This window comes from Oncorhynchus keta, chromosome 9, assembly GCF_023373465.1.
Source record: "Oncorhynchus keta strain PuntledgeMale-10-30-2019 chromosome 9, Oket_V2, whole genome shotgun sequence".
NCBI lineage: Eukaryota > Metazoa > Chordata > Actinopteri > Salmoniformes > Salmonidae > Oncorhynchus > Oncorhynchus keta.
The window spans coordinates 11,485,546-11,506,961 of record NC_068429.1 but is presented as its reverse complement, the minus strand read 5'-3'; the positions used below and the strand labels follow the sequence as shown (position 1 = coordinate 11,506,961).

Here is a 21,416-nt window from a genome sequence, read left to right as displayed (position 1 = left end):
AATTTATGATCCGAGCCAAGGTCTCCCTGTGTAGATAAGCATTCTAGCCAGTCTAGCGATAAGTTCATTCATTTCTACCAAGGAACAGACAGTCATTGTTCTAATTCTTGATTATATTTACACACATTATATTCAGTACTAGGATTAAAAGAAAATTCATACATATACAGTAACATAATAGTATTCTGATTAGTCAGACCTGATTGAAATGTATACATAATTAGTCATTATTGATAAAAAATCCCTTAACAAATTTCTATCTTGCTTTAATACGAATCTCACCAGATTGGGTCTGCTGGATGAGCAAAATTTCTCCCTAAGAATTAGCCACCTAACTCCCTCCCTGTAGCTCTGCAGTGAGGTCATCGATATGATGGGGGAGTATATGTAGCTATTCTCTTTGACATGTGTCTTAGAAATGTGTATTAAGAATATTGGTAGAAGTAATAACTTGTCATACAGTAAATAATTTGTCTGGATTTCTTGACTCGGAAATGCCCTAAACTAAACTGTTGTTCTGATCTGTCCTCTCTCGAGGTTATTGCGAAGGTGACCTCAGATGGTATCTTTGGACCACAGATGTATAGTAAATAAGAATATGTTCTTAACTGACTTGCCTAGTTAAATAAAGGTTAAATCAAAAAATAAATAAATAAAAATCTAGTTGCATGAAAGGGACAATTTGACTGAGAAAAGTGTGAACCTAAACCCCCTCTAACCGTCTGAAGTAATGAGGAGAAAATGGCGTTCAGTATGGTCCTTCACCACTTCTACCGTGAGACCTGAGTCCGAGCCAGCAACCTGTACACAGCATCCAGTCGATGCTATCAACTGCCTGTGCTCTCATGCCTTTTCTCTCAGGAGTGCGACAGAAGTCCACGTGGAGTGAGCAAACTTCTCTCATGTTGCTGGTATACTGGTTGGCAAATGGACAAGTCATAACGGACTGTAAAGGACAGTGTGAAAGACATTATCAAGGGCCATCCACTTTGAACATGTGTGCCATCGGGAGGACTAACTTTAAAGTGATCTGAAAATGAAGAGACTCCAGAAGACTCAGTGACAGGGAGGGAAGGGGGTTGGTCAACTGTGCCTGTATTGGGGTATTAAGTTGATTGTAGAGGTCTACACACTGCAAAATGTATAGTAATTTAGACTAAGAATGCATTGAGATACTGATCTGTAATTATCACCAGAAAGTTCATGCTAGAATTATGGATAATTACACTGTATGTTAATGTAAATATACATTCTGCTAGAGCCGATGTGTGCTAAGTTGAGAGTTTTAACTTTGAGTGATAGAACCAACGTGAATCACTGAGCAATGTCATTCTAAACTCGGTTGGATAATTGGGTTTTAATTATGATTTGGAAACTGAATGATTTCCCTGACCTATTCTTGACAACATCTCTGATGATGAGGACCTCAATCCTGAGCATGAGGGCCCAAATGTAGAGCTCATGTTCCACACTGTGTGTACAAAGTGCCCAAAGAGGGGTCTCTGTCACCGGTTTAGGAAGGGTTCTAAACAAAATTGACCTTTCCATCACACTGACCCCACCACTGTGCTAGTTGTCAGCAGGATGATTGTCCCATTTGCTGTAATGAAGCGTGTGTGTGATGTTAATTGTATGTTTTTTATTATTTTCCAGAGTCAGTGTTTTGATAAGGTATTAAACTCAGCAACTCAAATGAAGGTTGTTTACCATGGAGGAAATGTCAGGCACCAGAAATATGTATTTTGTTTGTTTAAATGTATGCTTAACAATAATTATGTAATAAAGATACATTGATTGAAGAAATGACAAAGTCTAACGCTCACGTGATTAGAATTTCCCACAACAAGAGGAAGTACTTTAAGCATATGTTTTTGTTTCAGTCTCCTCCATCTCCACTAACCAAAGATGACTGTATGGATTTGTTTTCTATTAATTATGTAAAAATGAACAGCTGTACAGAAAGACTCATGTGAAGGACAAATTACAGAGGAATAACTTCTTGATACAATTCAAGCCTTTAAGTCTGGGAAAACTCCAGCGTTGGATGGCAAACCAGTGGAGGTATAGCAAACCTTTTTGATATACTCAGAGGACCGTTATTAGCATGTTTTAACCACTCCTACAAAAATGGTTGATTATGAGATACTCAACAAGAAGGTCTTATTTCATAATTACTGAAACAGGATCCGATCAAGACGCAAGGTGAGACCCAAATGCAGACACAGGAGGCAGATTGGAGTCTTACAATGTTTATTAATCCAAAGGGGTAGGCAAGAGAATGGTCATGGACAGGCAAAAAGGTCCAAACCAGATCAGAGTTCAAGAGGTACAGAGTGGCAGACAGGCTCATGGTCAGGTCAGGCAGGTAAAGTCCAGAAACAGGCAAGGGACAAAACTGGGAGGACTAGAAAAATGAGAATGCAAAAAGCAGGAGAACGGGAAAACCGCTGGTTGACTAGGAAACATACAAGACAAACTGGCAAAGAGAGACAGGAAACACAGAGATAAATACACTGGGGAAAACAAGCGACACCTGGATGGGGTGGAGACAATAACGAGGACAGGTGAAACGGATCAGGGTGTGACAGATCCATTGACCAAACTGTAGGCCACTTATACTTCAGCGGAGTGATGCAAAAATTCTAGGAAAATGCATAGCGCATAGAATTAAAAAAGTATTGTTGGATATTATTCCTCCTAATCAGACATGGACGATACATTGGCTATAATATAAGACAAGTACTGGAAACAATAGAACACTAAATCTGGGAAACATGGCCTGGTATTCATAGCTGACTTTGAAAAAGCTTTTGATAAAGTACGACTGGAATTTATACAGTCAAAAGTTTGGACACACCTACTCATTCCAGGGTTTTTCTTCATTTTTACTATTTTCTAGTAATAGTGAAGACATCAAAACTATGAAATAACAAATATGGAATCATGTAGTAACCAAAAAAGTGTTAAACAAATCAAAATATGTTTTATATTTGAGATTCTTAAAAGTAGCCAACCTTTGCTTTGATGACAGCTTTGCAGACTCTTGGCATTCTCTCAACCAGCTTTGTGTGCAAAGCAGTCATTAAGGCAAAGGGTGGCAACTTTGAAGAATCTCAAATATAAATATATATTTGGATTTGTTTAACACTTTTTTGGATACTACATGAATCCATATGTGTTATTTCATAGATGTAATGTCTTCACTACATTCTACAATATAGAAAATAGTCCAAATAAAAACTTGAATGAGTAGGTGTCCAAACTTTTGACTGGTACTATAAAATGGGTTAAAGTTATGTATAGTAACCCTAGGTATAAAATAGTAAATAATGGATTCCTCTCAGAAAGTATTAAACTGTCAAGAGGAGTTAAACAAGGTTGTCCACTATCGGCATATCTATTTGTTATGGCCATCGAAATGTTAGCTATTTTTTTTAAAAATCACCCTGATTAACTATTTAGTCATATCCCAGTTTACCTATTTGTTTATAGTCTTGCCTACACCTAGTGACCTGTTTTTTAAAATGATATGGGCAAAAAATATTCAAATTTTATTTGGAACGGCAAGCCAGACAAAATTAAACAGGCCTTTTTATATAATGAGTAGGAAATCGGATGGGCAGAAGTGATTAAATATTAAAGCATTAGACCTCTCACTAAAGCGTCAGTCATACTAAAAGTAATACTTAAATCCGAACTGGTTCTCTATCAGATTAGTAAGAATGTTTCACCCCATATTCAATTATTGCCCTTTTCCCTATATTCAGATTACAACCTCTCACTTTCGGTTATTTGAAAATGAAATAAATCTCCAAAATATCACTGTTTTTTTAAAAAGCCATAGAAAGTTGGTTGCAATTTCAGTTTAATCCACCAGAAAATACAGAAGAAAGTATACAACAAAGGGTGGTTAACTCAAACATAGTAATTGATTAAAAAAGACATTATACAAAAAAAGTTTTAAAAAGGTAGAATCATTGTAAATCATATCATAAATAGGACTGGTGGAGTTGTCACACATGCAGCTAACAAAAATATTTGGAAATGTTTGCTCTACCCAAAATTACAATCAATGAATTGCAGTATTACCACAAAAGTGGAAAATGAAAGTGGAAGGGGGAAAAAGTAAGGAACTTGTCTGTCGGCATTAAAGACCAAAATTGGTTAAAGAAAATTGTGATAAATAAAAAAAGTAAACCATTTTCAATTAAGGACCAAAACATTGACAGCTGTGCCATATAGATTGCAAAATAATTGGAAAGAGATTTTCGATGTACTGATTCCATTGCACATGGTTTATGAACTGATACACAAAACACGGATTCAAAATGTAGAATTTTTCCATTTAAATAATTATACAAAATTCTTGTAACCAATAGAATGTTATATGGGGGATACAACAATCCCAGCTCTGCAGATTTTGCTGCGAAGAGACCGAATCATGGAGATAATTTGTCCATATGTAGATTGTTTTTGGTAGCAGGTACATGATTGGTTAAAGAAGTGCAACATTTACCTGGAGCTAACTCTGCAGTTAGCACTACTAGGTGATTTGAAATGTCATAGTCAATCGATCAATAATATAATACTTTAAGCAAAAAATGTTATCTTTAATTTACAATCTCTAGAAACTATGAGAAAATAAAGGTTCAGAACTTTTGTGAAACATCACAGCGCAGTTGTAAAATATATGGCATATTGAAATAAAAAATGGATTGTTTTAAGAGATAGATGGGAGGGGTTGTGCTGAAGGGTGGGATTAAAAACAAAATTGTAATATACCGTAAATATTTGGGACACACCTACTCATTCAAGGGTTTTTCTTAATTTTTTACTATTTTCTACATTGTAGAATAATAGTGAAGACATCAACACTATGAAATAACAAAGTAGCTACCCTTTGCCTTGATAACACCTTTGCACACTCTCGGCATTCTCTCAACCAGCCAACAAGTGGTCAGCATACGTGGAAACTCCTTCAAGACTGTTGGAAAAGCATTCCAGGTGAAGCTGGTTAAGAGAATGCCAAGATTGTGCAACGCTGTCATCAAGGCAAAGAGTGACTACTTAGAAGAATCTAAAAAATGTAATAAAAATCAAATATAACACTTTTTTGGTTACTACATGATTCCATATGTGTTATTTCATAGTAACTTTTGACTGGTACTGTATATACACATACGTTCAAAATGTTTGTGAAACAGCACAGTTAAAAATATATGGCAAAAAAATGTATCAAACTGGATGGTCTTCAGAGATAGAGTGCGTTGATTGTAGCTAAAAGATGAGATTTAAAACAAACAAAATATAACACATTTTAAATATACTGTGTCAGTAAAATGTATATAGTATGTATAAGCTCGAAGTAGAAGCCTAAGTGCTGTTGTCTATAAGTTCACTACAATTTGGGGATGGGAGGTAGGGTTAGGGGAAAATAATAAAGGAAAATATAGGTAAAAAAAATATATGTATGTATATATACAATGTATGTATGTATGTATGTATGTATGTATGTATGTATGTATGTATGTATGTATGTATGTATGTATGTATGTATGAAGCAACATCCCCCCACTGCAGGCTGTTTTGGCGCCGTTGCTGACCCCCTGGAGATTTCTATTCACACATTGGCAGACATATGTGCTGCAGAAACCAGCCACTAGAGGGAGGTACAGCACTGGTGTGTGATTATGGAATTCCCTAAACCGCGCAACAGAACGTCGCACACGCTGAGTCTGTGTCCCAAAAATCTCTCCCTTCCTCCTGAAGTGTGCACTCGTTCATTACTCCCCATTAATATTTTGGATTGGTGGAGTCATGTGCTAGTGGGAGTTAGTTTCCACCATATTTCTTATACCAGTAATTTTCTTTCAAATCAGTGAAGGGCGGTGAGCAAGTGCACACTATGGGACAAAGGGAGATAATTAGGACGCACCCTGAACCTCTAATGTTGTCTGCTCTTTGGATGACTGCCCACTTTTCTGTTCAAGGGTTCTTATGATGCCTGGAAGTCTATTTAGGCTCCTGGATCACAAGGCCTTTATCTCTTCCATAAGTTCGAAACAGTGGGTAAATCCTCTCTCCCTTAGTGAAGACCATGTCAGTGATGGTGTAAACGTGACTCCTGGACACGGCATTGTAGAAGGAGACCCACCTCTCCTCAATATCCAAACACACATCCAACACTTTGAGGTTAGAGGGCCAGGGGAGGTTGGTCTTGAAGACACACAGGGTGGAACTACAAGAAGGTTTACTTAGACACCAGTAACCTTCATTTGGAGAGAAAGAGAACCATCCTTTCCTTTCAGCAGACTCCCTGGTCACTCCTACAGCCCAACTTGCCTCCACCCCAATATTCACCTCCACGTGCCAGAAGTGTCGTCCAGAGCGGAAGCCCTCCTTTCCCAGGATACAGGCCCACCCATCAAATCTCTGTGGATTATTAGGAACCTTCCTATTTTTTCCTACTGTCACTCTCCTCCCATTATCAGACAGGATCAACTCACAGTGAGCTGTATCAGGGTCCAGAGTCACATCAGCTGTGGAGAGGAACAACAATTACCACGATCACAATGCTTTGAGATACAACATGATGGTTTACTAGATTTTGGAACAGGCGCATGTTATACTGAAGTATGAATAATATAATACTCAAAATAACCATACCTGCCAGTGGGATGACTGTTTCTTTGCTAGGTTCACTCATGTCTCCCTCTCTATAGACGGCACACACTCTGACTCTGCAAGAGGTGTGTGTGGGTGTTAGGGAGTACACACACTCGTCCCTGTCTGTTAGCAGTATGACCCACTCGTCCTGTCCCTCCTCTCTGTACTCCAGTCTGTAGTGGAGCACAGGCCGTCCCTTTGCAGCCTCCACTGGTCTTCTCCAGGTCAGAGTGACCGAGTTTCTGTCTGCTGACTGGACTACCGGACGCCCAGGCTCAGACCCTGACCCAGTCTCTGCCACAGTGATGTCACTGAACTCACTAGTCACTCCTGCCATGTCCTCTGCTCTGTGTCTGATCTGGTACTGTGTATCTCTCTCCAGGCCTGATATCACAACGGCTTTCCCATTTTCTCTGGTCGTCATGCTTCTCCAGTTCTTCTCCTCATGGAGAAAGAACAGGTCAGGTCTGACAGGTCTGTACTCCACTCTGAACCTGTCAGTGTGTCCAGTCTTTGACGGGGATAAGAGGAGGGTCACACTACTCTGCTCTGTGTCTACTACCTTAACGGTCTCAGGTTTTGACACAGCTTCATAGTCAGAGTCCACTAACCTGCCTCCCTGGTAGAGACGGATGGAGGCTCCAGGAGTGGAATCATTTGGAATGGAGGTTGCAACGAACTTGAGTTTCTTGGTGACCTTAACGAAATCAAGAAAAGCTCTAGCTGACGTTGTTACTCTCTCCTTGTTCTCCTCAGACTTGAACCAGGGTTGAGTGTGCTGGTAGCGGTGGCCAGGCCTGGTCTGTGAGTATGTCTGCAGGGAGTCAAGATGCTGCTTCAGGGATGAGAGATACAGGTCTGTTTCACCCAGAGAGGTGAGAGTGAAACACACCACAGTGTCTGTCTTTGAATTACTAATGACTTTTTGCAGCTGGTCTGTAGACACCATCTTAGATCTGATTTTAGAGTCAAGAGATTCAAGGAACTTCAGCTCAGCCTGTTTGTCATCCAGCCACTGTCCTGTTGCTTCCATTCTGAACGGGGACAGATCATGACCTTTCATCTCCTCTTCAACAGCTTTCTCCTCCTGCACTCCTGACCTCACAGACACCAAAATTCTACCCATGAGTTTCTGCAGTTGAACTAGGTACTGTTGAATGAGATCTATAAAATTGATAAATTTATCTTTCAGGTCCTGAACTTTACTGACCCACTCATGCTTTACCATCTCCTCACACCTTGTGCCTGTGTATCTGTAGTGTTCCATCTCTCTCTCTACCCTGGACTGCAGGTCTTCACTGATCTCCCTCACACAGGTTGCTGCAGGGTACAGGTTCTTCAGAGGGCAGAGCCAAACTCTCAGAGGAACAGCATTCTCTCCACTGAGACCCAGCAGCTTAGGGAAGGACTCACTGAGATCAGTTAACTCTCTATCACCTCTATTTGTCTCAAGATCTCCATAGTAGGTACAGGTGAGACCAGAAGATGTAGCTAGTTGAGCCGCTCCGTCCTCTGCTGTGAGAAGTTGGATCATTTTCTTCAGTTTATTGATAACTTTGCTCATGGTCCATGTTCTGCTGGTCTTACAAACGATGAAGGCCTGAGTTCCATATGTCACAGCCATGACCATGTGTGTGGATGTTTGCTGCTCAATCACTTCAGGACGCCTCACCTTCTCTAACAGGAAGAAAGTCAACTGATCCAGTCGGGTGGTTCTCTTGTAGTGCAGAGTCACATAATCCCCTTTGTGCAGGAGAGGATGGTTTAGATACTCTGCAGCTCCTCCCACATCCACCAGTCCAGACAGGAAACTGCTTCTGATTGGCTGATCCAGTCCCAGAGCTCTAAACCTCTCCTGCAGAGAGTCTGTCTCTATTACCTTGGTCTCAGTGAATGGAAACGGCAGGGATATTTTCCTTTTTATCTTATTGTCTGAGTCACACAAGAAGTCTGAAGGGAGTGAAAATGTCATGTACAGTATTATAATTTAATATAATTCCATATTCTCCAAGACATTTATATTATTCTCATGCATTCCACTATCCCTATAAACACATAATAATTCTGAACATAATCGGTGCAGATATCACTTAAATGTAGAGTTACCTGGAGTGAAGGACTCAGAGCAACAGTTATACAGCATTCCAGGGTGAATGGGCCGACCCAGAGCTGGCACCTCCACCCAGCCTGAGAGACCACATGGGAGAGAACAGTAAGATATGAGACAATAGTCCACACAAGGAGACATGTTGATAATACTATCTTATTTACTTCAGAAATATATAACTGTCATTCTGATAGGATCATAGTCACACTGACTAGAGTTGATTGCGGGAGACACCGAGATTTACTGGGATTTGCCGCCTAAAACCACTCCCTTTTCCTGGGAAAAATAACTGTGAGAAACCCGTAAAATTATAATAAATTATTTCTATGAACAGCATGGAATGGAACTGTTAAATATATGCCATATCTAACTCTAGCTTCTCTATGGCCTCTGCATGATGAATCTTCAACGCCCAGGGTGGGGACAGACAACCGATCTCAGCATCTTTCTCTCTCTATCAAATCCATTCAAATTGCATCCAAAATAGATAATCCTGTTGTAGATTGATATATATCTCTATACATTGCATTTGGAAAGTATTAAGACCCCTTGAATATTTCCAAATGTTGTTACGTTACAGCCATATTCTAAAATGGACTAAATCCCTTTTTTCTCTCATCAATCTACACACAATACCCCATAATGACAAAGTGAAAACAGGTTTTTAGACATTTTTGCAAACTTATTTACATAAGTATTCAGACCCTTTACTATAAGAATCGAAATTGAGATCAGGTGCATCGTGTTTCCATTGATCATCATCCAGATGTTTCTACAACTTGATTGGAGTCCACCTGCGGTAAATTCAATTGATTGGACATGATGTGGAATGGCACACACCTGTCTATATAAGGTCCCATAGTTGACAGTGCATGTCAGAGAAAAAACCAAGCCATAAAGTCTAAGGAATTGTCTGTAGAGCTCCGAGACAGGATTGTGTCAAGGCACAGATCTGGGGAAGGGTACCAAAACATGTCTGCAGCATTGAACGTCCTCAAGAATACAGTGGCCTCAATCATTCTTAAATTGAATGATGGAGGCCAAGACTCTTCCTAGAGCTGGCCTCCCAGCCAAACTGAGCAATATGGGGAGAAAGGCCTTTTGGTCAGGGAGGTGACCAAGAACCCGATGGTCACTCTGACAGAGCTCCAGAGTTCCTCTGTGGAGATGGGAGAACCTTCCAGAAGGACAACCATCTCTGCAGCACTCCACCAATCAAGCCTTTATGGTAGAGTGGCCAGGCAGAAGCCACTTCTCAGTAAAAGGGACATGACAGACAGCTTGAAGTTTGCCAAAAGGCACCTAAAGGACTCTCAGACCATGAGATACAAGATTCTCTGATCTGGTGAAACAAAGATTGAACTCTTTGGCCTGAATACCAAGCATCATGTCTGGAGGAAACTTGGCACCATCCCTATGGTGAACCATGGTGGTGGCAGTATCATGCTGTGGGGATGTTTTCAGCAGCAGGAACTGGGAGACTTGTCAGGATCGAGGGAAAGATGAACGGAGCAAAGTTCAGAGAGATCCTTGATTAAAACCTACTCCAGAGAACTCAGGACCTCAGACTGGGGCAAAGGTTTACCTTCCAACAGGACAATGACCCTAAGCACACAGCCAAGACAATGCAGGAGTGGCTTCGGGACAAGTCTCTGAATGTCCTTGAGTAGCCCAGCCAGAGCCTGGACTTGATTGAACATCTCTGGGGAGATCTGAAAATAACTGTGCAGCGACGCTCCCCATCCAACTTGACAGAGTTTGAGATTATCTGCAGATAAGAATGTGAGAAACTCCCCAAATACAGGTATGTCAAGCTTGCAGCGTCATACCCAAGAAGACGCGAGGCTGTAATCGCTGCCAAAGGTGTTTCAACAAAGTACTGAGTAAAGGATCTGAATTCTTATGTAAATGTGATATTTTTCTTTTAAAGAAATTTGCAAAGATGTCTAAACCTGTTTTTGCTTTGTCATTATGGGTTATTGTGTGTAGATTAAGGGGGGAAACTATTTAATCAATTTTAGAACAAGGCTGTAATGTAAAAAAACGTGGAAAAAGTCAAGGGGTCTGAATACTTTCCTGATTGCACTGTAGATGTCCGAGCCTCTTTCAGGTATTACATTCAAATAGCCTTATATTTAATTAATTAATGATGGGTTATAATAACCCATCATATTGAGCAATAGACTCTGTCTCTTGCTCAATACCCAGACACCTGTGCTCTGCTGGCCTCTCTCCTTAAAAAAACACTCCTTAGCTCTCTCCCATGCAGGAAAAGCAAGACTAGAATAGGCTGCTGGACATTTTTTTAAACATTTCTTATACCAAAAGACTATTCAAAGAGGGACATAAGCTCTTGTTTGCTGAATGTTAAATACAGCAGCCAATAGAACTCACGGGTAGTTTGAAAGAAGAGCAAATGCGGTAGGTTATAGCAGTTATTTATTCAGATCCATAACCATACAATCTTCATGAAGAGAAGTGAAAGCCTTCTGCATCTAATTCTTATATTATTCAAGAATGATTAAGATAAGGACAATGAAACGTATTAAATGTAACTGTTGAAGACGATTAATTAATGAAGCAACAACAGAGAGAGAAAGAGGTAGGCCATTAACATTTGGGGAAATACACTGAATGGCCATAAGGATGTGGACACCCATTCAAATGAGTGGATTCACCTATTTCAGCCACACCCATTGCTGCCAGGTGTATAAAATTGTGCACACAGCCATGCAATCTCTGTAGATGAACATTGGCCCGTACTAGAATGGCCCGTACTGAAGAGCTCAGTGACTTTCGACGTGGCATTGTCATAGGATGGCACCTTTCCAACAAGTCAGTTCATCAAATTTATGCCCTGCTAGAGCTGCCTGGTCAACTGTAAGTGCTATTATTGTGAAGTGGAAACGTCTAGGAGCAGCAAAGGCTCAGCGCGAAGTGGTAGGCCACACAGGCTCACAGAACAGGACAGCCATGTGCTGAAATCGCCTGTCCTCGGTTGCAACAAGTTCCAAACAGCCTGTGGAAACAATGTCGGCACAATAACTGTTTGTCGGGAGCTTCATGAAATGGGTTTCCATGGTCGAGTATATGCTTTACAATGCTTTTGAATCACACTTTCGGTTTTGGCGTGAAATACCGGGTTACCCGGGAGAAAAGTGATTTATTCTCGGAATGAAACATTTGTAAAATACCGGTAAAATATTCAACCCTAACACTGACCAGCTGTAATATTCTCCAGGTTTCCTCTCTCAGTCTCAGCTGCTTTTTGCTGAAGGTCTGAGCGGAGTTTGTTGATGGTCTTATACAGGTCAGCAGTTCTGATGTCCATCCGTTGTTTCTCAATTGCCTCTTGTTTTAATACTGAATTCTCCTTCTTCAGCTCAGAGATGATTTTCTTCAGCTCAGAATCTTCTTCCCCCATCTTCATCTTTTTAGAGACGCTCCCCTCCACCTCATTCTCATTATTTCTCTCCTGAAGAGTAAACAGGACACACACACAGTAAGTCTCATTATATCAACAATAGTTGGGTCGTTCCACGAACGGAGTACGTTTTTCCTCCCTTTGATGATTTAAGTAGAGATTGTGCACAAATAACTAATTTTAAAAGCCTGTTATATTAAATGAAGTGCATATAAAATAATGAAGACTGCATGGAAAATTCAATAAATCAGATTTTTATGAATAAAGACTTGCGAAAGTGCAAAGAAAATCTGCGTTTTGTTTTTCTGACTTCTAGGAAGATTCTTACCCAATGAAATCACAACATTTCTCAATTTCTCATTGTAAAGTTATTTTGTTGCTTTGAAGTAATTTCTGGTTATTATTATTATTTATTCCATGTGTTTAGTGATACATTATGTCTCTCTTTCATTTTAAGGTCAACCCTGTTATGTGAATGACATTCTCGTTTTAATATAGTGAAACTTTTTTAATAATTTTTTCAAAAGCAACATAGAACACATAATAGTCTAATCATAATGTAAAAGCATGTGAGATATTTCCACTCATTTTGTCAATTTTCTGGTGTTTTGGGGTGGAAAATTGAGTTATAGGTTTGCGTTGTAGGTTTCATGATATTTGTATCTAAACCAAAGTAGATCATTTTAAGATTGTTCTATACATCAGTTGGGGTCTATATAAGCTTAAAATGAGGTCCTAAACCTGGCATGAAAGTGCATCCTTGTAGCTGTGTGGGCTAATATTGTCAAAATGTTTGCCTTAGTGTAAGTTGAGCCAACGGCAAGTTGTGTGTTTTCTTCCCAGGCGTAATGCAAGGCATTATCGCTGGAATATGAGGTAACAACAGGGCCTATGTTAAAAGTGTAAGTAACAAGAGAATTTCCCAGGACATAAACATGTCTGATATTGGCAGAAAGCTTAAATTCTTGTTAATCGAACTGCACTGTCCAATTTACAGTAGCTATTACAGTGAAATAATACCATGCTATTGCTTGAGGAGAGTGCACAGTTTTAAACTTGAAAAGTTATTAATAAACAAATTAGGCACACGTGGGCAGTATTGATACAAATCCTTTTACTGAAACGCAATGGTTCATTGGATCAGTCTAAAACTTTGCACATATATTGGCCAAAATCTAAATTGCAGCTGGGCTGGAATAACTACATTTTGGCCTTCCTCTTGCATTTCAAAGATGATGGTACAAAACAAATACAAAAGAACGGTTGTTTTTTTCTTTATTATCTTTCTGTATTATCTTTTACCATATCTATTATGTTATATTCTCCTACATTCCTTTCACATTTCCATAACCTTTAAAGTGTTTCCTTTGAAATAGTAACAATAATATGCCTATCCTTGCTTCAGGGCCTGAGTTACAGGCAGTTAGATTTGGGTATGTCATTTTAGGTGGAAATTGAAAAAAATATTTGGATTCTTAAGAGGTTAACTTCTTATGTCCAGCGGCTTACCCCAAGAGGCGTAAGCAGCGTAGCGGGGCGGCAGCGTAGCCTAGTGGTTAGTGTTTATTGGCTTATTTCACTGTAGAGCCTCTAGTCCTGCTCACTATACCGTATCCAATTTATTAGTTCCACCACTCACACATGCAATGACATCTCCTGGTTTCAATGATCTTTCTAGAGACAATATCTCTCTCTTCATCACTCAATACCTAGGTTTACCTCCACTGTATTCACATCCTACCATACCTTTGTCTGTACATTATACCTTGATGCTATTTTATCGCCCCCAGAAACCTCCTTTTACTCTCTGTTCCAGACGTTCTAGACGACCAATTCTTATTGCTTTTAGCCGTACCCTTATTCTTCTCCTCCTATGTTCCTCTGGCGATGTAGAGGTGAATCCAGGCCCTGCAGTGCCTAGCTCCACTCCTATTCCCCAGGCACTCTCTTTTGATGACTTCTGTAACCGTAATAGCCTTGGTTTCATGCATGTTAACATTAGAAGCCTCCTCCCTAAGTTTGTTCTATTCACTGCTTTAGCACACTCTGCCAACCCGGATGTTCTAGCTGTGTCTGAATCCTGGCTTAGGAAGACCACCAAAAATTCTGAAATTTTAATTCCAAATTACAACATTTTCAGACAAGATAGAACTGCCAAAGGGGGCGGTGTTGCAATCTACTGCAAAGATAGCCTGCAGAGTTCTGTCCTACTATCCAGGTCTGTACCCAAACAATTTGAACTTCTACTTTTAAAAATCCACCTCTCTAAAAACAAGTCTCTCACCGTTGCCGCCTGCTATAGACCACCCTCTGCCCCCAGCTGTGCTCTGGACACCATATGTGAACTGATTGCCCCCCATCTATCTTCAGAGCTCGTGCTGCTAAGGCGACCTAAACTGGAACATGCTTAACACCCCAGCCATCCTACAATCTAAACTTGATGCCCTCAATCTCACAAATTATCAATGAACCTACCAGGTACCCCCCCAAAGCCTTAAACACGGGCACCCTCATAGATATCATCCGAACCAACTTCCCCTCTAAATACACCTCTGCTGTCTTCAACCAAGATCTCAGCGATCACTGCCTCATTGCCTGCATCCGTAATGGGTCAGCGGTCAAACGACCTCCACTAATCACTGTAAAACGCTCCCTGAAACACTTCAGCGAGCAGGCCTTTCTAATCGACCTGGCCGGGGTATCCTGGAAGGATATTGATCTCATCCCGTCAGTAGAGGATGCGTGGATATTTTTTTTTTAAAATGCCTTCCTAACCATCTTAAATAAACATGCCCCATTCAATAAATTTAGTACCAGGAACAGATATAGCCCCTGGTTCTCCCCAGACCTGACTGCCCTTAACCAACACAAAAACATCCTATGGCGTTCTGCATTAGCATCGAACAGCCCCCGTGATATGCAGCTGTTCAGGGAAGCTAGAAACCGTTATACACAGGCAGTTAGAAAAGCCAAGGCTAGCTTTTTCAAGCAGAAATTTGCTTCCTGCAACACTAACTCAAAAAAGTTCTGGGACACTGTAAAGTCCATGGAGAATAAGAACACCTCCTCCCAGCTGCCCACTGCACTGAAGATAGGAAACACTGTCACCACTGATAAATCTACCATAATTGAGAATTTGAATAAAGCATTTTTCTACGGCTGGCCATGCTTTCCACCTGGCTACTCCTACCCCGGTCAACAGCACCCGCACCCCCAACAGCAACTCGCCCAAGCCTTCCCCATTTCTCCTTCTCCCAAATCCATTCAGCTGATGTTCTGAAAGAGCTGAAAAATCTGGACCCCTACAAATCAGCCGGGCTAGACAATCTGGACCCTTTCTTTCTAAAATTATCTGCTGAAATTGTTGCCACCCCTATTACTAGCCTGTTCAACCTCTCTTTCGTGTCGTCTGAGATTCCCAAAGATTGGAAAGCAGCTGCGGTCATCCCCCTCTTCAAAGGGGGGGGACACTCTTGATCCAAACTGCTACAGACCTATATCTATCCTACCATGCCTTTCTAAGATCTTTGAAAGCCAAGTCAACAAACAGATTACCGACCATTTCGAATCTCACCATACCTTCTCTGCTATGCAATCTGGTTTCAGAGCTGGTCATGGGTGCACCTCAGCCACGCTCAAGGTCCTAAACGATATCTTAACCGCCATCGATAAGAAACATTACTGTGCAGCCGTATTCATTGATCTGGCCAAGGCTTTCGACTCTGTCAACCACCACATCCTCATCGGCAGACTCGACAGCCTTGGTTTCTCAAATGATTGCCTCGCCTGGTTCACCAACTACTTCTCTGATAGATTTCAGTGTGTCAAATCGGAGGGTCTGCTGTCCGGACCTCTGGCAGTCTCTATGGGGGTGCCATAGCGTTCAATTCTTGGACCGACTCTCTTCTCTGTATACATCAATGAGGTCGCTCTTGCTGCTGGTGAGTCCCTGATCCACCTCTACGCAGACGACACCATTCTGTATACTTCCGGCCCTTCTTTGGACACTGTGTTAACAACCCTCCAGGCAAGCTTCAATGCCATACAACTCTCCTTCCGTGGCCTCCAATTGCTCTTAAATACAAGTAAAACTAAATGCATGCTCTTCAACCGATCGCTACCTGCACCTACCCGCCTGTCCAACATCACTACTCTGGACGGCTCTGACTTGGACAACATGGACAACTACAAATACTTAGGTGTCTGGTTAGACTGTAAACTCTCCTTCCAGACCCATATCAAACATCTCCAATCCAAAGTTAAATCTAGAATTGGCTTCCTATTTCGCAACAAAGCATCCTTCACTCATGCTGCCAAACATACCCTTGTAAAACTGACCATCCTACCAATCCTCGACTTTGGCGATGTCATTTACAAAATAGCCTCCAATACCCTACTCAACAAATTGGATGCAGTCTATCACAGTGCAATCCGTTTTGTCACCAAAGCCCCATATACTACCCACCATTGCGACCTGTACACTCTCGTTGGCTGGCCCTCGCTTCATACTCATTTACATTTACATTTAAGTCATTTAGCAGACGCTCTTATCCAGAGCGACTTACAAATTGGTGCATTCACCTTATGACATCCAGTAGAATAGTCACTTTCCAATAGTGCATCTAAATCTTAAAGGGGGGGGGGGGTGAGAAGGATTACTAATCCTATCCTAGGTATTCCTTAAAGAGGTGGGGTTTCAGGAGTCTCCGGAAGGTGGTGATTGACTCCGCTGTCCTGGCGTCGTGAGGGAGTTTGTTCCACCATTGGGGGGCCAGAGCAGCGAACAGTTTTGACTGGGCTGAGCGGGAACTGTACTTCCTCAGTGGTACTCGTCGTCAAACCCACTGGCTCCATGTCATCTACAAGACCCTGCTAGGTAAAGTCCCCCCTTATCTCAGCTCGCTGGTCACCATAGCATCTCCCACCTGTAGCACACGCTCCAGCAGGTATATCTCTCTAGTCACCCCCAAAACCAATTCTTTCTTTGGCCGCCTCTCCTTCCAGTTCTCTGCTGCCAATGACTGGAACGAACTACAAAAATCTCTGAAACTGGAAACACTTATCTCCCTCACTAGCTTTAAGCACCAACTGTCAGAGCATCTTACAGATTACTGCACCTGTACATAGCCCACCTATAATTTAGCCCAACAACTACCTCTTTCCCAACTGTATTTAATTAATTAATTTATTTTGCTCCTTTGCACCCCATTATTTGTATTTCTACTTTGCACATTCTTCCATTGCAAAACTACCATTCCAGTGTTTTACTTGCTATATTGTATTTACTTTGCCACCATGGCCTTTTTTGCCTTTACCTCCCTTCTCACCTAATTTGCTCACATTGTATATAGACTTGTTTATACTGTATTATTGACTGTATGTTTGTTTTACTCCGTGTGTAACTCTGTGTCGTTGTATCTGTCGAACTGCTTTGCTTTATCTTGGCCAGGTCGCAATTGTAAATCAGAACTTGTTCTCAACTTGCCTACCTGGTTAAATAAAGGTGAAATAAATAAAAAAAATAAAAAAAATTGTCAATATTAAGCAAGCTAGCTAACTTTATTATTAGAATTGTTAGCTACATTATCAAGCAAGCTAGAATTGTATTGGTTAAAGAATTGTTATGACTTCAACATAATTTGAACACTATCATGTCGTACTTTCCACTTCCCAGTTTCCTATTTTCCACGAGCATGTGAAGCCAGTATGAAGGTAAAAAATGACTAAACTTGCACCTCTCCGTTACCCCTCTCCCTCTCCCTTACCCCTAGCCCTCTCCCTTACCCCTCTCCCTTACCCCTCTCCATCTCCCTTACCCCTGGTCCTCTCCCTTACCCCTGGCCCTCTCCCTTACCCCTGGCCCTCTCCCTTACCCCTCTCCCTTATCCCTGGCCCTCTCCCTTACCCCTCTCCCTCTCCCTTACCCCTGGCCCTCTCCCTTACCACTGGCCCTCTCCCTTACCCTGGGCCCTCTCCCTTACCCCTCGCCATCTCCCTTACCCCTGGTCCTCTCCCTTACCCCTGGCCCTCTCCCTTACCCCTCTCCCTTATCCCTGTTCCTCTCCCCTACCCCTGGCCATCTCCCTTACCCTCTCCTTTACCCCTGGCCCTCTCCCTTATCCATGGCCCTTACCCCTGGCCCTCTCCCTTACCCCTGGCCCTCTCCCTTACCCCTGGCCCTCTCCCTTACCCATGGCCCTCTCCCTTACCCCTGGCCCTCTCCTATAACCCTGGCCCTCTCCCTTACCCCTGGCCCTCCCCCTACCCCTGGTCCTTGTCATTCCAATCTCCTTTGCATTAGCGTAGCCTCTTCTGTAGCCTGTCAACTATGTCTCTGTCTATCCCTGTTCTCTCCTCTCTGCACAGACCATACAAACGCTCCACACCGCGTGGCCGCGGCCAGCCTAATCTGGTGGTCCCAGCGCGCACGACCCAACGTGGAGTTCCAGGTCTCCGGTAGCCTCTGGAACTGCCGATCTGCGGCCAACAAGGCAGAGTTCATCTCAGCCTATGCCTCCCTCCAGTCCCTCGACTTCTTGGCACTGACGGAAACATGGATCACCACAGATAACACTGCCACTCCTACTGCTCTCTCTTCGTCCGCCCACGTGTTCTCGCACACCCCGAGAGCTTCTGGTCAGCGGGGTGGTGGCACCGGGATCCTCATCTCTCCCAAGTGGTCATTCTCTCTTTCTCCCCTTACCCATCTGTCTATCGCCTCCTTTGAATTCCATGCTGTCACAGTTACCAGCCCTTTCAAGCTTAACATCCTTATCATTTATCGCCCTCCAGGTTCCCTCGGAGAGTTCATCAATGAGCTTGATTCCTTGATAAGCTCCTTTCCTGAGGACGGCTCACCTCTCACAGTTCTGGGCGACTTTAACCTCCCCACGTCTACCTTTGACTCATTCCTCTCTGCCTCCTTCTTTCCACTCCTCTCCTCTTTTGACCTCACCCTCTCACCTTCCCCCCCTACTCACAAGGCAGGCAATACGCTCGACCTCATCTTTACTAGATGCTGTTCTTCCACTAACCTTATTGCAACTCCCCTCCAAGTCTCCGACCACTACCTTGTATCCTTTTCCCTCTCGCTCTCATCCAACACTTCCCACACTGCCCCTACTCGGATGGTATCGCGCCGTCCCAACCTTCGCTCTCTCTCCCCCGCTACTCTCTCCTCTTCCATCCTATCATCTCTTCCCGCTGCTCAAACCTTCTCCAACCTATCTCCTGATTCTGCCTCCTCAACCCTCCTCTCCTCCCTTTCTGCATCCTTTGACTCTCTATGCCCCCTATCCTCCAGGCCGGCTCGGTCCTCCCCTCCCGCTCCGTGGCTCGACGACTCATTGCGAGCTCACAGAACAGGGGTCCGGGCAGCCGAGCGGAAATGGAGGAAAACTCGCCTCCCTGTGGACCTGGCATCCTTTCGCTCCCTCCTCTCTACATTTTCCTCTTCTGTCTCTGCTGCTAAAGCCACTTTCTACCACTCTAAATTCCAAGCTTCTGCCTCTAACCTTAGGAAGCTCTTTGCCACCTTCTCCTCCCTCCTGAATCCTCCCCCCCCCCCTCCCTCTCTGCAGATGACTTTGTCAACCATTTTGAAAAGAAGGTCGACGACATCCGATCCTCGTTTGCTAAGTCAAACGACACCGCTGGTTCTGCTCACACTGCCCTACCCTGTGCTCTGACCTCTTTCTCCCCTCTCTCCAGATGAAATCTTGCGTCTTGTGACGGCCGGCCGCCCAACAACCTGCCCGCTTGACCCTATCCCCTCCTCTCTTCTCCAGACCATTTCCGGAGACCTTCTCCCTTACCTCACCTCGCTCATCAACTCATCCCTGACCGCTGGCTACGTCCCTTCCGTCTTCAAGAGAGCGAGAGTTGCACCCCTTCTGAAAAAACCTACACTCGATCCCTCCGATGTCAACAACTACAGACCAGTATCCCTTCTTTCTTTTCTTTCCAAAACTCTTGAACGTGCCGTCCTTGGCCAGCTCTCCAGCCATCTCTCTCAGAATGACCTTCTTGATCCAAATCAGTCAGGTTTCAAGACTAGTCATTCAACTGAGACTGCTCTTCTCTGTATCACGGAGGCGCTCCGCACCGCTAAAGCTAACTCTCTCTCCTCTGCTCTCATCCTTCTAGACCTATCGGCTGCCTTCGATACTGTGAACCATCAGATCCTCCTCTCCACCCTCTCCGAGTTGGGCATCTCCGGCGCGGCCCACGCTTGGATTGCGTCCTACCTGACAGGTCGCTCCTACCAGGTGGCGTGGCGAGAATCTGTCTCCTCACCACGCGCTCTCACCACTGGTGTCCCCCAGGGCTCTGTTCTAGGCCCTCTCCTATTCTCGCTATACACCAAGTCACTTGGCTCTGTCATAACCTCACATGGTCTCTCCTATCATTGCTATGCAGACGACACACAATTAATCTTCTCCTTTCCCCCTTCTGATGACCAGGTGGCGAATCGCATCCCTGCATGTCTGGCAGACATATCAGTGTGGATGACGGATCACCACATCAAGCTGAACCTCGGCAAGACGGAGCTGCTCTTCCTCCCGGGGAAGGACTGCCCGTTCCATGATCTCGCCATCACGGTTGACAACTCCATTGTGTCCTCCTCCCAGAGCGCTAAGAACCTTGGCGTGATCTTGGACAACACCCTGTCGTTCTCAACTAACATCAAGGCGGTGGCCCGTTCCTGTAGGTTCATGCTCTACAACACATATGTCAGAGTCAAGGCCCGCGGGCCACATCCGGCCCGCGAGAAGGTTTTTTACGGCCCCTGGGATGATCTTGATTTATTATTAGAACCGGCCCGCAGACCGCAGCAAGCCGGCAGCCCGCAGATCTTTTACACGCACCAATACTACATTTCCCACAATGCAACGGTGACGCACCGAGCAGTAGGCTGCTTCATTTCAATATTTATTGGCACAGCAGTTGTCAGCATCACAGTAAAATTAACTTTCAGATACCCATCAAAAATGGCAAAACGGAAGGTGGACACTGAGAACCGGGGTTTCAAACAAGGTGGGAGTCGGAGTATTTGTTCACGGAGGTAGCTGGAAAACCTGTGTGTCTTCTGTGTGGAGAAAGTGTGGCGGTACTGAAAGAGTATAATCTGAGACGACATTATGAAACGAAACACGCGGACAAAAACAAGAATATGGACATGGAACAAAGGCTACAAAAGGCAGAGGAATTAAAACGAGG

General features: G+C 43.2%; 1 protein-coding gene across 2 annotated transcripts in view; it reads right to left on the bottom strand.

Moving 5' to 3' along the window:
• Window positions 1-2,233: 2,233 nt before the first annotated feature.
• The window catches only part of LOC118372034 (uncharacterized), a 33,754-nt gene continuing 14,571 nt past the window's right edge, over window positions 2,234-21,416 (bottom strand). For both annotated transcript variants that reach the window (XM_052525149.1, XM_052525148.1), the window contains exons 5-8: window positions 11,996-12,248; window positions 8,773-8,853; window positions 6,667-8,616; window positions 2,234-6,539 (exon numbers count right to left, since the gene is read on the bottom strand). In XM_052525149.1, the coding sequence (XP_052381109.1) occupies window positions 6,013-6,539; window positions 6,667-8,616; window positions 8,773-8,853; window positions 11,996-12,248 (2,811 nt within the window). In that variant the 3' untranslated portion in view covers window positions 2,234-6,012. The remainder of the gene's footprint in view (window positions 6,540-6,666; window positions 8,617-8,772; window positions 8,854-11,995; window positions 12,249-21,416) is intronic.